At 40.4% G+C, this 17559-nt stretch overlaps 1 protein-coding gene across 7 annotated transcripts in view; it reads left to right on the plus strand.

The window, feature by feature from the left end:
• Nucleotides 1–17559, plus strand: part of LOC124185878 (AF4/FMR2 family member lilli) — a 205700-nt gene that overhangs the window by 128832 nt on the left and 59309 nt on the right. For all 7 annotated transcript variants that reach the window (XM_046577099.1, XM_046577103.1, XM_046577101.1 and 4 more), the window contains exons 3-4: nt 12019–12504; nt 14748–14807. In XM_046577099.1, the coding sequence (XP_046433055.1) occupies nt 12019–12504; nt 14748–14807 (546 nt within the window). The remainder of the gene's footprint in view (nt 1–12018; nt 12505–14747; nt 14808–17559) is intronic.

Genomic DNA, 17559 nt, shown 5'->3' on the forward strand with positions numbered 1-17559 from the left:
GTTTCTCGTACAAACGAACAACACCGTGCATTCGGACGAGCTCGTTACCTTTGGACAACGTATTTGAAAAATCTTCAAAACCCACCGAATGGTCGAGGTAGTCTCTTTACTCTGTAGTAAGAAAGAACCCTTCAATTTGCATTAGCATAAAATGATTCATTCCGGCATATATGTGGCAGACATTGCTCGACGTTTTTATCGGCTCGAACAGAGCAGAGACGGAAAAGAGAAGAAAAAGAGAACCAATTTGCTCCGTGCGACACGGATTTGTTGCTTTTAACCACTGCCGTGATATTTCTTTGGCACGTAGCAACCGCGTCGTGTTCAACGTGAACAACCATGATTGTTTCGACATTCGCAAAGAGCCCCGGGACGGTGTCTCGACGCTATGCGCCGGATATGACGCGCAGATAACAAACCGAACTAAAACCAGCCCAGCTGGAGTCAACCTTAGCGGATGTTTATCTGTCTCTCTCTCTCTCTCTCTCTCTCTCTCTCTCTCTCTCTCTCTCTCTCTCTCTTTCTCTCCCCTTTCTCTCTCCCCCTCAGCTCGCTAGCTCGAGTGCTAATTAAGCTCCTTCTCTCCTCTCCGCTATACGTATAACAGTGCTTGAATTTCCTCGAGCAACGATAGGGTTGAAGGCCTTGTCATTTTTCCTCGAACAAGAACACAAAAATCTCTTGGCTAATTTCCTGTTCTCTCATCATACATTGTCAGAAGTATTGCTTAACTTCCATCTTCCTATCTGATTATTTAACAAAATACACTGTGCGAATCCGAATTATTATTATTCGTTGCCATTGCGCACGCGATTGATGTCTTTGTGATATTCTTCATAGATATTTATACCATGAATGAAAGTGTCCCGATCTAACGGGTATGCCATCTAATGGTTTGCCATCAACGATCGGACAAAACTTTACAAGACGCAAAGAATCCCGAAAGCGAGAAGAGCTTACTCAGCCTTTTTCAAGTCGTTTGAAATCTTTTGCGTATCCTGTAATAAGTTTCAGACTCTACAAATTGTTCGCCAAAAGGGCGGGTGGCGCATATACGGAAACTAAGGAGAAATGCAGTCGCGATTCGGCGTACAAAGTCAGTCTCTTGGGGGTGTGCGAAGCCGGTCAAGTACCGGAAGGCAATCTTAGCAATGTATATTATCAGCTTACCCAACGTCCGTCGCACGCCGACACCGGACATTTGTGAAACGGTTCTTGTTTTTTTTTTTTTTTTTTTTTTTCCCTCCCCCTCCTCTCATTGTTGTTATTATTTTCCCGAGGAGCGGCTGTGGCCCACCAGAGGTAAAGAGGTTACGAGAGGGCGGCCGGGAGGGAGGGAGGGAGAGAGGGGGGGGGGGGGTGTGTTTCGTGCGGTGAAACAATTTCCCGCAATATAACCTCCGAGCTGCTCTTTCGCAATTGGGTAAACAGAACCAACCCCACCTGCCTGCCTGTCATCCAAACTACTCCAGCTGTGACCTCGCTGGATTCCCTGCTTTATTCAGGGCAGAAAGGTGGCGCTGTTTTTCAGTAGTAACGGTCGCGCTGGGTCCGACATGGCGATAATAAATACAGAGTCGAGTACTCTAATACGTACTACCGCAGGTATACCCTCCCACGACTAACTGTGCGCTCTACCGACACGCGTTACCGCCCCATCTCGGGGATCAGGGCTTTATATTACCTTTAGGGAATTGACAAACGAGCCGCTAGAGAAGGGAAGGGAGATGAGCGAGAGAGAGAGAGAGAGAGGGAGAGAGAGGGGGATCACAGTATTAGAGGGAGAGGCAGACGGTGCGGACGTGCCTCGGATCACGCCGCTCTCGAATCTCGGCATCGCGGTGTCGCCATGTCGTCGTGTATTTTCAGCTGTAAATCAGCGCCAATCAGACACAGCCACTGATTTATCCCGATTCACTGGGCGAGATCGATGATCAACGACGTTGGCATCAGAAAAAGGGTTTTCAAATATTTTTCACGGGTTCAGGGGTGTGTTCAAGCAGGTACCGGCCCAGTAAGCGAATTTTGTTACATAATACTGCACTTTTTTACCTCTCCGATTTGAGTTTGAAATCGTTTTAAACTTCGGCAAGCGATACATTTTGCAATTGTGCCCTGTACGGTGTCTGCAAGGAAAGTTATATAACAAAAAAAAAAAAAAAACACAAAGTCGCGGATACACCGTGAAGTGTACATATCATACAGATTTGCAGGTGATTTTTACTCGCTTTGAGGTTATGACTTATCACGCGCTACCCTACAGCTGATTCGCATATTTTTTCGATTCCCATAGTCAACTTGACGAACTTTTCTTAGCGGTCACACAAGCGTGATTCAATCGCACAGGATAATCGGAAAGTTTAGGAAATGCAATCTACTGAATTTATCGGTAAAACGTCAAGGTCCGATATCACGAACCCATAAATTTGGCGATCGAGGTCTTGTGATCAGTGCTATGCACCGCACTGTTGTATAGCAAGTAATATTTTTGAGGTTGTAGTTCCGTAGCGTTACCGTCACTATTACACATTTTTCGGAAAAATTGCGTAATCTGACGAAATAAATTATAATTTGAATCACTTTTAAAGTTATAATATAACGTAACATCGTTCTCAAGTATGAAACACATTTTTTTAGTTCATTTTAATTTACGAAAAAATCACATTGAAAGTTTCAATGTTTTCAGCCCCTCGAAATTTCAATCGCCCTTCGGCACGTGTTAATATGTCTATCCCCCCGCCCCCCCCCCCCCCCTAATACGAACTTATTTTTGGGATGCAATCGAAACAATTTCAAAACTACCAAAACAACGGACACCCTAATTTCGGTCTATTTGTTCAGTGCTGTGAAAAAAATAACTGAAACCCTAATACCACCCTATTTTCACCAAAAATTTCCCCTATTTCCCATAAAATTATTCGATGGCTCAAGTATTGCGAAGCCTGTAACACACATGCTCTGTTTTTTTGATTTCCTCTTTATCGAGCGACGTTCCCTGATTATCGGAGATTCGATCGGTATAGCCCGTAGGCACGTTTGTAGGGGAAGGGGGAAGAAGAGCGCGGAACTGCGAAAGGCGGACAGGCGACGTGGGGTAGGTAGGTAGGTAGGTTGGTTGGTTGGTTGGTTGGTAGGTACATACTTGCCGACGAGTTCCGCACGGAGCTCACCTTTCACTTTGTCGGAGATACGCCCCGGGGTTCTCGGGCATCACGGACGAATCGGGTTCCCGGCGCTTGCTCGCGTATACTCGCTGACCCCGCCGATCCCCAGGTCTGACCAAGATTGAACGGGGGTGGTCCCCCGGACCCGGTGAATTAAACTCGGGGAAACTGCGCCGGGATGCTGTCCTTTCCCCTGTTCTACTCTTACCCTTACCACCCCCAGCTTCTCTGTCTCTTCGCTCATCGCGCGATTTTTCTTGTTTCACCGATGCTTCCGGAATTCCACACACTTGATTAAACGATACTCCGATGCTTTGGCACTGATGGGTTAAACGCTTCGATAGATCCGTTTAAGATGAAATAATGGAAAATGCTTTCGAAAGTACAATTTAAATGGGCAAATATGTAAGTGGTTACTTTGAGAACGTTTAAAATGTTAAATGCAAAATGTCATTTACATTTTAAATGGGACCATTTTAAATATTAAACAGTAGTGCCTCTTGGATACCCTTCCGCTTGTGTGGAACGATCACGGCATGTGGCGACTGATTAATTAATTATTTTCTTTCGCGTGGTTGTATGCTTTTTTTTGTATCTTAATTATCGTGTTCCAAGTAATTATTATTCTTTTTTTGCGACAGGCCTATAGAAAAAGTAGTATACTTATTTGACCCTGCACTTGTTCAAAATTTCGTCATTTTGTCGATGCAAATTTTGTGGTGTGTTACTTATGTTGAACGAGTAAGCTTCGTTGTACGTATAAACGGTTGGAACAGATAGAACGATGAATGTTGATCGATAACGTGTCACGTGACAAATAAACATTAAAAGTGTTGAGATATTGTATATGCGGAAAAGGAAGAAACAATTTTGCGAAAAATTAGCACTGCATCTTTAACTGGACGAAATCGTTTCAGAGACAATTCCATTCGCTTGGAGTCTGTATTTATACCCACACGCAAGGTGAAAAAAAGAAAATATCCAAGACCCGACTGATTCTTTGCGCGTAGAATAGCCTCTATATATATTAATGTGGAGCATATATACGTGCTAATTACTTCATTCGCGACTTGAGCTACTCTCCTCGTGTTAATTAAACCGAGTACCGACCTCTACTACACGTGTTACATATATAATATACACATAGGTATGCGCATTTTCATATTAAATTGCGTTGGCTTAAGTACGAATGGTTGTCCAAAAAGCACGATGGTATTACGACTGTATTTTATATCCCCCGGTAATTCGTTCATCGACGTTAATGTGAATACGTGGCATCCTACCGTGTATGTATAGTTGCAATACGTGATGCTAATTGATTCGAACTTTGTATCCAGATATTACACCGTGCAGTTATTAAAACGTGACCCTTTAAAGGGATTATCGTTATAGCGGATATATATTCCAACTGTTATTGAATCCGTGTTTCAATTAACTGCATTTCAGATATTGTACAATTTCGAGTATTAATCGAAGCGGTCATCTTTACTTGCACTTTCTTTTCTTAAAGTCAGCGGAGTTATTCGTTGAATAAAATATGAATATTAACGATAATCTCTGGTTATGTGACGCAACGTTGCGTAATCTGTTCTCTCCGTGGAAGATGGGAGAAAAAAATCAAGTGGACTAACGATTGCGAAATAATAAAGAAGAAAATAAAAAATAAAAAATACTCATCAAGATATACTTCAGAAGAAATGATAATGAAAAGTGAAGTATAAGCTTTACATGTACGTGTGAAATTAAATCGCGCGAGTCTTTTCTCTCCTCTGCAGCGAAACGCTAACTTTTCATGCCGCATATCGGCTATGGAGCAGAGACTCACAGAGCGGTAGATACGTAGTATAAATCTGCAGTTGAAACAGATTGGGCGAACCGCATTGGTTGAGTAGGCTCGTTGATCTTACAGCTGTAAGAGGAGAGAAGAGAAGAGAAGTGAAGTGAAGAAAGGAGGTTGCGGCAACTCTCGCGAGTTCCGAGGTTTGCGAACGGCAAATAACGCTACAAAAAAATGTGCAGAAGCTCGATATATCAGGGCTGAATTCCGCAGCACCGAGACCTTTCTTGCCTGCGTTGCTCTCGCCGCGATCCAACGATTTTGGCCAGCTCCTCAGCCGCTTCTCTTTCTCTTCTATCATTGCGAGCTATTTCACTTCGTATCCTCCCTACTCTTCCTCCGCGAGTTTCATACGGGAAAACAATCCGCAATATTGTGAAAAAAGGCGTACGTAAGATTTCTTCCGTTTACGAACGTGGCAAATACCAATTCTCAGTGCAGTGCCTTTTGCCGTACGCCGAATTAGGGAAAAAGCTTCTTTTTTTTTTACAGTTAAATATACATCAATTGTGGTAGATCTACGTAAGCATATTGTAACTCTTACTATTAGTTTTGTACTCATCGACAATACTTTTTTCCATGTACGGATGCGTCGTATACCAATTGATAATTATACATAATATATGACGTATTAAATTTTTCCTGATAATTACTCAAGTGTGCGTTACATGTTAGTATAATATGCGGAAAATCTGACAAATTAATGTTTCCGTTTGCAGACAGGGATTTATAAGACGAAGGGTTTCATTGAATAAGAATTCACCGTGATTAAAGTGCCGGTAATATTTCTCACGTGTCGAATTACTCGCAAGAGTTATCGCGACTTGTCGGATAGCCGGATGAAGTGGAAACCTGACTTACCTCCGGGCCAATCTGGTCCGTCCTCGAAGAATATATATGTATATCAATCAACTCGTTTCTCTTCCATTTCTCGCTCTTTCTTTCTCTCTCCCTTTCCGCTGGTACTTGACACAATTTACCGCGGTTCTTCTCAGCAAGTATAAAACTCCAGTCTCGAGTCGTCTTAATTGCCAAGATAAAAAAGCGAAGGACCGTACTAGTTGTAACGATAAGCCCTACTACCTGTATGTGTGAACGTCTTTATCGAAGAACCGAAAACTCGGTCGAAAGTAACGTGACTGTGTACATCCCAAAATTATAAAATTCTTTTCACAATTCGGGCAATAGCAGAATACAAACTACAGCCATTAGCCATTAGCATCGCAGAAGAAGATTCGGCGTAATCATCGTCGTCGCTGCTCGATGCAGCGCGATTACGTACACAATTTCATAACATTGAACGGTACGAATCGAAACACCCCTCGGATAAATCTTAGGCCGGCCATTGCACCCACGGGCACCCTCTTAGTTTTACGTATAAATAATTGATCGTCCACCTTTCCTCGGGCTGGCTCTTGTCTTCAATTTTTAAGGACGAGAAAAGGAAGTTTGGTTTGTTGCTCGCCGCGCCGGGGTGGCGATTATTAACCCCGAAAATCACGGTAATCTTGTCCCAAGTCGGGGGAATTTTAGGCCGTATTTTATTCATCGAGGTAAAACCCGCACGAGAAATGTATTGTCGATTTTTTTTTTTTCGTTTCCCCTTTGGTCACGCGTCGATGACGTTGACGACTTTGGAACAACGCTCGCGTATATTTATAAAAATATTTATACCAACAATAATAAATAATGAAAGCGAAGTTTTTAATTCATCTTTTTTTCTCTCGCTTCTTGGGTGTAAAATTTTTTGGCTTTGTTGTAATCTTTCCGGGATCATGGATTACTTACGCGTTGATCAGCATATTTTAGTGACGTAAGACCGTGTTGTTTCCTTTTCTTATTTATTTACTGTGAAATTGAATAACATTATTTGCTCGTCGATGTGTACGCGTTGGAAGCGACCGATTGAAATGTCAATATACTCGTACGTGTTGGTAGTTGGAACAGTGGTTATCTTGTAAAAACAAGTCGTGGCGCGGTTTTCAATCTAAAACACATATACTATACACAAACTGTATAAATATGCGTGCGTACCGTACGTCATGATCAAGTTGTGCACTCAACCGTTCTTTCTTGTCATTCCACATTGGACCAGATTATAATCAGCCCACTACGCGTGCGTATAGATATAATTTACATCTTTCACGTTCGTAGATAAGACTGCACGTAAGTCGGACTAACCGCACACTGTGTTGTTAACTTTCATCGAGGACTGTAACAAACAAAACAGCCCACGTGTTTTATTTCTACACCTCACGTGCATACGTATTTTCTTTCTAAAAATACCATTGGGAATGTATGAATTCAATCGGCTGTTGGATAATTCATTTAGCGTTGGCGAGAAGCTTTTATCCGTTTATTAGATAAAAATTTATTCACTTTCATGCGATTAAGTGAATTTTCCTTTTCGGAAAAAACGATTCTGTCGTACCTGCACGGGTACATATTTGAATGAAATTCTGTTCCGATATCGTGCTACGTTGCGAATAAACAAAAATCTATGATTTGCTTCTACGGCATAATTTTGTTTCATCGTTATCGTTATTAATGCGTAATATTTAAGTTGAAATATTATTCTTGACAAATTTGTCGAAGAATTTCTTATCTTGTTGGACTTTTCCTCCCTCGCCAACGTTCGGCGGTTATTCAGTGTAACACTAAACTGACGATTTCATGGGGCAGATAAAATCCTCCGCTATCATCGACGAATAATAATAAAGTCAAAGAGCAGAACATTCGGAAAGTTGAGATATGAAACGCAACGCGGAACTTTGGGGCTTGCCGGCTAGAGGGGGACGGCTGCCATCACGGCTCGGCCATGTGTTTCGTATAAATTTCAGTTAACTGCCGCTTCGGGTCGCATTTGCCTCTCTCCTCCTCGCACAGGCATTCGGGGGAAACTGAGCGGCGCACAGTTACGCCCCAAAAGCACGCAATCCAAATGGATGAATTCGTGTTCAGATTCTCTTATCTGCGGAAAGACGACCGACCTTTCATCTTGGAATTTTTCGTTCGAAGCTTAAAGTGCTTCTTACATCTAGAACCGCTGGTTAGGTGTCGATTTTTCTAATTGGCGAACGAAATTTTTAATCACGCGTAAAGTCGTCACCGCAGATTCGAAATTACAATTGAACTCATCGCCGAGGTCAGTTGAAATCGGGAATCAGTGGTTTGAAATTGGCGCAAAAAGTTTAACCAATCGTCCGAAATCACTTGAAATCGAAATCAACGATTTGAAATCGCATACGTTATTTCAAATCATTCCAAGTCACACAGGATTGGCAAAGAAATAAAAATAAATTAAAATCATCCAGAATCTCAACAAAGATTTGTAATTACATATAAAAAAAAAAAAAAAAAAAAACACGATTCGCTGTTGTATTTCGGTTCATTCTTTCAAAGTTTTTATTCTAAATCGCGCGTTTACTTGACTACAGGTGAAATATTCCGCGGAATTCGTCCCCCCCTCTACCTTCGGCATTTTATTATTATCTGCAAACGAAATAACTTTCCAAGCTTTTAGCTAATCAGTCTCTAAATTTTCAACTATGCCCAGCCGCACCTGCAGCAGCTTCGTGTTCAAAACCACACAAATATTCTCCTCGAATATATTCAGAAAAATCGCAAAAGACTGAGGGTCGACAGTAAGCATTCTCTGTGTAAAGAACTTGATGAAAAATAGTAGCTTTTACGCGGCGAATGAATCTTGACAAGATGTCAAATTTTTGACAATTTTGCTTCACTTCTCTTCTCGCATTGGTATGTTGTACAATAATAATATCCTAAATATGTGTTACACGTGATCCCTTATAGATGTGATAATCTACTGTACAGTTGCAAATTTTTATCATTCAAATGTCAAAAGATCCGAAGGAAATATTAATATATCGTCGACGATTTTCGCGGCATTTTTTACTACGGAAACAAGACGTTGTGCGAAGATCGTCGAGACGACGGCTACGCGTCTGATTCATCGCACTGCGACGCAAGTTGCGTTGGCGTCTTGTTACTATACGTTTAGTGTGTCGGTGGGATATTTTTAATTCACCGTTTTGGCAAGACTCGTTTTCGTTGGTAAAAAAATAATGGCAACAACAACAACAATAATAATAACGATAATAATAATAATAAGAAGAAGAATACGAAGAAGAAGAAAACGAAGAATAGTGCCACGCCTTTACAGCACTCAATTTACACGTACTTCTTTCTGTTTTATTTAATTTAATTTTTTTTTTTCCTCCACTATTACGACGCGATGCGAAAGAGTATCACACGATTTTTCATCAACGATAATATTTTTATGCCGTGATCACATTGTTCAAAGGACGAAAAATACGAAGCAAAGGGAATTCAAAATTGCAAGTTACAAGTATAAAAATTCAACTCTTGGACAAAAATTGAAATAACAAAATTTCATTTAACGAATCATTGCACGTTGCACAGAATAAGCTTGTAGCTTATATCCGCGTGATTTACCGACTCATCGGGTGTATGTACACAGGTATATACTTACTCACGTTACCACGCATGCATCTATGACGTACCTAGGTATCGTACCCACCTGTTCGTAGATTTGCACCGTGCAGCGCGCCGCCCAACTAAAGATAGAAATCATCCGGCCCTCGTTTTGCGACGGTATAATACCTAGAATTGATTACAGGTGTCGGTAAATCGACCCTCCGCATACGAAGCGTCGAATAGCTAATACGCCAAGCAGCAAATTCATGCATTTCGTCGGCAGTAAAATAGGTATAAGGCAATCTCTCGGAGCAGCTCGAATGTTTCTCGCGTCGATGTTGGTCCATGCACTGCGGATCTCTTGTTGCGTACACGATCTCGGGCAGGAGATTGGATCGGGATTAACTCGTTACTACACCAACACCTTTTACGTATCTATCCGTACACGTGTATATGTACTCCGAGCTGCAACGAGAGATGATTTAAAGCTCGATTATTTATCGGTCCTCCCTCTTTCAGAGATCTCCGAAGCACGTATTACGAGTGTGTATATTATGTATGTATACGTCAGAATTTATCACCGGGGATCGATGCCGTAACCACTTGATCTCCGTGCTCTTCTCTTGTCGTTAGTCGAGGTTTATTTTATAACCGGATATTTGCTGAAATTTTTTGCCCGTTGAACCTCGTATATGGTATATATTTAAATATATTACAATATCGCAGATTTGTTTCGGAAGAATCTTGAAAAATCATAGCGAGACATTGAATGATTAAATTAAAGTTTGATTTAGAAGTGTATGTGATTTATCGTATGGAAATAGATTCACCGCCTTGTCTATGATTGTTAGATACACCAATTTTCTTACCAGCGACGGAATGAATTTCTTTTCCAATATTATTTAACGAGGAAAAAATGTAGTGTGCAATGATCTAACAATACACATGTTTTCAACACAAAAATTTAAATTCATCGAGTATAAATATTTTTGCATGAATTGTCAATTTGCGAATAGAAAATCGATATCGAGCATTAACAAATTAAGAGAACCACATAGCTGTTAGACGGACGTTGAACGTCATAACGCACCTGCAACCTAGACGTAAGATTAAATTGGATCGCAAATCACGCGGGGTAGGATCGTGCAGCGAATGATTATGACAATGTGTATAATCGGCCATGTATAAACGAAGCGTGCTAATGAACTGCGAAGGTAAATATAAATAAAAGTCAAGCGTATCGTAAACTCGAACGGGTGTAACTAATGGTCACGAATGACACGTTTGACACGCGATAACGCATCGCGTGGTCGCCGTGACGTCGTCGACGTGCGTAAACAATGGCAGACGGAAGGACGCTTCGCGATTTTACATTACACGCTTCGTCTATAATCCGTCTATCTCTATCTGCAGCCCTCGATCCTCTGTCACTTGTCAGCTTGATCGCGAGACAAATCCAAGTGCAATTTGTTTTCCCGTCGTTGTGCCGGTGGTGGTGGTAGCTGATTGAAATTTGTATAACCGCGTTGCGATGCGAGCGTTTTAAAATGTGATGGTGTTACTGTACATTGAGACGGAATTAAGAAAAACAAAAATTGAACAAACATCTATTTCGTAACGTCGACAAAAGTTCATTCGCAACATTTGGTCGCATTTATATTCGTTGCACATATGCGAATGTGAGTTTAACCTAGATATTTCATTCCAGTATATCCCTTTCGGCCCCTGTTGCGTCTGGCTTTCTTCAGTCACTTGAAGCGGATTAACGGCACGCTTTCACGTCTTTGCAAAGCCTCAAGGTTTCGGCGAGCATCGAAAAGCTCGGGCTAATCTCCTGCCTTGTTGTTTGGTTCCATCTTTCAAATTGGAACTAATTCTTAGTGAGCTAGAATTTTGAGGAAGTCGATCTCGGTAGCGGGGTCGATCATCAAGTTTCGAACTCTAACCTGTAATTGGAATTTAATCCTCCGCCTAATCGTCGATCGAGACAATTTCTACCCGTGGCAACCAGTTGCTCGAAGAGCCGCGTTCATTAATCTCGCCTCACTGACGCCGAAGTACCAAATTCAGCAGGGATTCAAGGAAGATCGTTCTTCTTAGTCAAGAAGTTGCATAATACAGAGAATTCGGGATCGCGTGTATAGATGAGAATCACTGGTATGTTTTCGGGGTTGCCAGTCGACCTGGAAACCTGGAAAAATCATGAAACTGTGGGGGAATTTCGTTGAACTTTTGGAAAAATCGTAATTTGAAAGTCGAACTTTTGTGGCAACGTTGCAAGTGTCGCAGTTTCAGCGAAACTCTTACTTGGCATAACAGCCTGTTTATCCGTTAAGAAATTCAGTTTCCAACGAACGGGTTTAAAAGTAATCGAAATATAACGAGCGTGTAGAACAAATTGAATATATTTTATAACAATCGTTTTTATTCGATCTTACCGTTTATTATTTCAATTCCAAGCTACGCAATAAAAGTCTGAGAATTTTAACGATGGAAAATCAGTGTGGGAGCCCTGCGGAATCGCGTAACGCAAACTGAGGTTGAATCGGTCTGTTTAAGGTTAATCACCCCGAGGATCCGGCGGCCCGACACGTGCAGGAAACGCTGGGTGATTTCCACCTGGTGAAACACCTCCTTGACGACTCGAAGAGGTTGATTGGAATCGAGGGTGTGCCGCGGCTCGAAGGCGTCCCAAATTCCGGGAGTATCGTGCAGCGGAGGCCGATGCCTCAAGAGTTCAAAAAGCCCGGAGGATTTCGTCCGAATTCCGGCGGGACGCACGCCGCTCCGAACAATGGCGGCTACGTGAAACCTGCTGACGGAAAACCGCCGTACATGGGGAGGGGTGGCTACCCTGGACAACCCGTAAAGCACGGCGGTGGCAGCAACGATCATCGAAGTCACGGCCTTCTGCCGGCCAAGGGGCCGCCGAATCCTCTTTCCAGAGGCGGTGGCTCCGGTGGAAACGGAAGTAACGTGTCATCTTCCGGTTCCGGGAGACTACAGAACGCCGGCATTCATCTGTCGCGGTTACCGATGGACAACGTGAGTCTTACCGATAATCCTGATTACTTGTTTTAGCAAAATTCTCCACTAGAAGAATTTTATCAGCCAACCAGGAGCCCGTTTTTGGTGAAATTATTAAAAAATTTTTACGTAACTTTTCGCTGTCTGTTAGAGTTTACTCGGAGTTCGCACGTGGGTGTCCGGATCCCCTTATCACTCGGCTCACAAGTATCTGTATATCTGAAAAATTATTGATCCGGTTGTAACGATGTATAGCCTAAAATCTGGCGAGATGGTTATCCATGGAAAAAAAAAAAAACGTAATTGAAATCGGTTCGGTAGTTCTGGAGTTACACGCGAACATAGGAACAGATACGACGGTCAGTTTTGTGTATGCAGAGATACCGATAGAGGAGAGATACGTAATTGGGGGAAAATTTTTTTCAAGACGACGATATTTTTCACGCAGATACGTCATTCCGACAATAGCTGAAATGAGTGATATTTTTTTTTATACATTCTGCATTATAAACGATGCGGTAATTTTGTTCATTATTATTAGTTGTCAAATTCTGTTCAATTTCTCAAATCAATTGTTTTGAACCTTCGGATTTTTAACCCAGGAACGAAGAGTACTTACTTTTCATTTGTTTTTCACCGGTATTTGAGTAAACTCTGTACCGATATTTATAATACATATAACTTCAACATTGGCTTATATTCATTTGGAGACCAAAAAAAAAAAACACACAAACTAATGAAAAATTAGTATAATTATAGTGAAAAAAGGTTCAAAGGGGAGAAAGTACTGAGTTTTGAATATGTGAATAAAATCCCACTGTTTGGGGCAATTAACGAAAGTGGCTTGACGGCTAAAACTACGATCACAGAAGTACCTACGCGTTATCAGGTAATCGTCGAAGGCGTAGGTACACGCCCAAGATCAGTACGAACTCAATCTGATCTAGCCGTATACAGCTATACAGCTGTACGATAACCTGCCACGGTTGAATTACGACCAAAGTTATACAGGCTCAACATTGCTCCGTGTTGTGTATCATACGTTACACTTATGTACGTATCTACATTCTACACATACGCCTGCGTACCTATCTAGACGGTTTTAGTACACCAAGGTTTAACTACTTATTCGCCGATCACTCTGCTGCATTGTTTTCACTTCGTTTCGTTGCCATTTTCAAAAGCACAAGTGTCAAGAAATTTTTAACCGAATAACTTGAACGTCGTCCGTTTAATTATTTATTTAGGTACGTATTTAAATCACAAGATTTTTTTTTTTTTTTTCCTTAAACTCGTACTTGAAATAGAAAGTTGTATAAAAAATAAATTCGGGTGATCCGTAATAAATTTATCCAATGTTATTCGAGCAAACTTGTAAATTTATGCATCATTATACGGGGATTAACATCAAATTTGTTTTCAACAGTAATTTTGGTGCAGACGAAACGAGTTGAGTTTGTTTGTGGCAACGAAAAAACAAAAAAGTCGACGAGATGAACGCGAAGTATCTTCACATTTTATACACGGGTGTATCTAAGTATTCGGTAAATTAAACACGCCGGGGAAAAAAAGTTCAGAAGGGGACAAAAACGCCGGCGAGAAATTATTAACGCCTCCCGCGAATAGAAGAAGAACCGTGTCAAAGCAGTTCTGGGACTTATATTTACGACTTCACAGTCAGCAGTTCCTAGACGGCATTCGCCATTCCGAGAAAGTCGCATCACGAAACGAGCAGCTTTCCCTGAGCTATAAAATACCTGTAATTAACGCCCGAAGCGACAGGTGTGCTGACGTTGCCTTGCGTTTTAAAAGCAATGCCAATTTTTATTAAAGGAAAAAGAGAAACACACATGGGCAAATCATTTCATAAGTTTTATTTCGAATTTTGAAAATTTGCCAAACTTGCAGCGAAATCTACAGAGCTTAAGTTGCATTTTTTTTTTTTAGTGAGAAAAATTAGACAGATAAAACATCGCTAAGATTATGTTCTTATTGTTGGTCGACTAGTGTTTCAATATAAAATACTAAAACTTTTTTACTTGTCGTTTTTCCATGCTTTGCTAAACGTTCAGTTAGTGGACTATTACAAAGAATTTGAAGAACATCCTGCAGTGTTTGTTACTGTTTAAAAGTAAAAAAAAAGGTTTTGATTTTATTTACAGCCGCGTCTAAACGTGGGTTTCTTTTGGCACGCTAGTTTTTTCATTCTTTATTTTATTTGCTAGCTTTTATCTGAAACGTTTATTCCTTACGTGTTTCAGAGCTCAATGTCCCGACTTTCTGCGACTGAAAGCGCTTCGGACGTGGATCACATTCTCAAGGTACGTACTGTTCATATATTTGTTTTTTTTCTTTTACCCAAAATTGTTTTACCATCAGATTAGCACACGATGATAATTTCATTCGATATGTCTGTCTATTATTTGATAATCAATTTCGAGTTGAAGCAACATGATAATATAACATGTGAATATCTTTCCTTTCAAGTCATGATTGACGATCAAAATTCTTTAAATTGAATATCAGCTTTAAGAAGATTCGATTTAACCTTGTTGATAATACTGTGCCAGTCTTTAAAACCTTTTTTTCACCCCGAAATCGCTTCGAAATTAATTAATTCTTGGAGTTTATAATTGAGAGCCCCGCAATCTCGGTGCGATAATTATCAGTCTGTACGTAAGTGTAAAGTAAAGTAGCATGAAAAATGTCTGAGGATTAAATATTCATACGTTTAAAAGAATACGTCGAACATATCACATGTACACAATTTTCGAGATAGTTACCGAATTATGAACAAATGTTACCGGTCACTTTTCGTAATGTGTAATTGCTAACACTTGCTAACGCGATGATTTTGAAAAATTTTTTTCATCAGGTGAAAATAATCCTTAGAAAAGTACGTCGAGTGTAAAAACCCTGCGCCAAGTCCATTGAAGTGAAAAACACCAATAATAATTTACTTTGCAACTTACGGAAATGACCGAATTGATGACGTACATTCAAATAAGTACCAGCAACAATATCATTACCTACAATTAATATTCAAATCAAAATCTGTACTGCCAAGTGCGTGAAGAACTTGTTCGCAAAAATAAGAAATAAATACGAAAAATAAAGGATTAGGGACAAAATGACAAATTCGAAGTTTAGAACTTGTATTTCGAGGGAGTAAAAGAGTGTACAATAACAAAAGGTCATCGTCAATAAGCGGGTGTACAAGAGTTAGGCAGGCCTTCGTGCGAATTAGCAGATCTCTATCAGCCGTTCCGTTCGTAGTTATTCGTCGACACGCGAATCGTTAACTCGTTCTTGATTCGCGATAACAACTCTGTCGGTGCCGGTCGTGTTGGCCATGCTTCTACAATCGACTCTTACGGTAAAAAGTTTTATGCAGAAACAGGGTGGCCGCACACCTGGAAAACCTGGAAAACCTGGAAACGTCAGGGAATTTAAGAGAGGTCATGGAAATACTGAAAATATTAGCATTCCGTCATGGGAATTAGAAATAATTTTTTGAGGTAACAAGGTTCCTTTTTTTCGTCGAGAAAATAAATTCGCCTAAACTGACTTTTTTGCATACTGTACAAAATTAGAAAGAAAACTTCACTTTGAATTGAATTCGAACCGAATATAGAGTTGATGAGCTGAACGATTTAGGTTTTAGTAATCTGCTAGAACGGGGAAAATGTCAGGAAAAACTAACGTTCAGGTTCTGGAAAATCAGAAAATGTCATGGAATTTTTTCCCCAACAATTTGTGACCACCCTGACTGAAACCGTCCTCGTTGATTTTCGTTTGTTTTTCCGAATCTGTGTAATAAAAAATACCATATAAATCAATCGCCAACAACATTTACTCTCTGCCATTTTTCTCTTTCTCTCTTTTTTACACATTCAATTTTCACGTACGATTCGAATGAAAAAAAAAAAGTAATAATATATGTTGAGCATAATAATGTTATAACATCTAATGAAAAAAAAAAAAAAAATCATAACAATACCACGCGCTGCCAGCTACTGCGACTAAAATAAAAAGCTTTGTTTATTTCTCTGTACAAACAAGCTTTTCATTCATCTGCGTAATTCTTTATTTCATCCTCTTTTTTTTTTCCCCCTCAAAAGATACCTCACCGTGTGTTTTGCGGCTTATCTCATCTCCGCGGACCTTTCTCACGCTCCTGTAACATTGTGTAGTATACGGTGTGTATATAATATAGCTGTATATATACACGGAACACCGTACACGTATGCATACCCTTCGTACGCGGGCATTATATACAAATTTTCACGACCCAAGTGCCTTAACCCTTGCCTTATTTCTTCCTCTCTTTCGGAGATCCTCGTTGAACTCGGAGACAGCTCGAATTTCGACACAGAGGCGGCTTATTGCGATCGGTAGATGTACCTAATATTGAACTTTTGAGGTCCTTGATTACTTTTGATCAGCCGAGAGATTACATTATTATACACAGTTGTTGGGCTTTTATTCCGTTGCGTTGCAAGGCGGGCTAATGTGTCTAATTTGTCTTACTAGAGTGCGGTTGTTGAATCAAATGGCTTGATAAAATTGGTCAAGTTTTATACGACGATGGAGGTAGGTAAAAAAAAAAGAAAAAAACTAAAAACTCTCAGCCCAGCTTAACTCTTTGAATTTAAATAACACGAGAAATTTATGTATACCGGGTGTGCAAGCGTCGTCGTCATGCATATGCAAACTTCGTCTCTCTTCCTTCTCCTCTTCGCTATCCTCGTTCGTTTAGAAATGCGAAATATTCAGGACCTTGGTGCAGCTTGTTATGCAAAGTTCGCATCAAAAATAAATTATTAACTGCGGTTGTACACGGAGACAAACTGTGATGATAATCTGCGGTCGTAGAAAACCACCGTGTAGGTATAAAAGCTATATTGTATTATGAGTGATAACTTGTCGGCGTAACAACCTTGCCGATTTTCCCTATGTAAATGTATATGTATATTTTCATACACCTCACGCGTCTCTTTTTATCGCGCTTGTAATTTGTATTATATAATGCATATATTATAGATCATATATTGCCGATACGAAAAATATTTC

The sequence above is a fragment of the Neodiprion fabricii genome, chromosome 6, assembly GCF_021155785.1.
Source record: "Neodiprion fabricii isolate iyNeoFabr1 chromosome 6, iyNeoFabr1.1, whole genome shotgun sequence".
NCBI classification, from domain to species: Eukaryota; Metazoa; Arthropoda; class Insecta; order Hymenoptera; family Diprionidae; genus Neodiprion; species Neodiprion fabricii.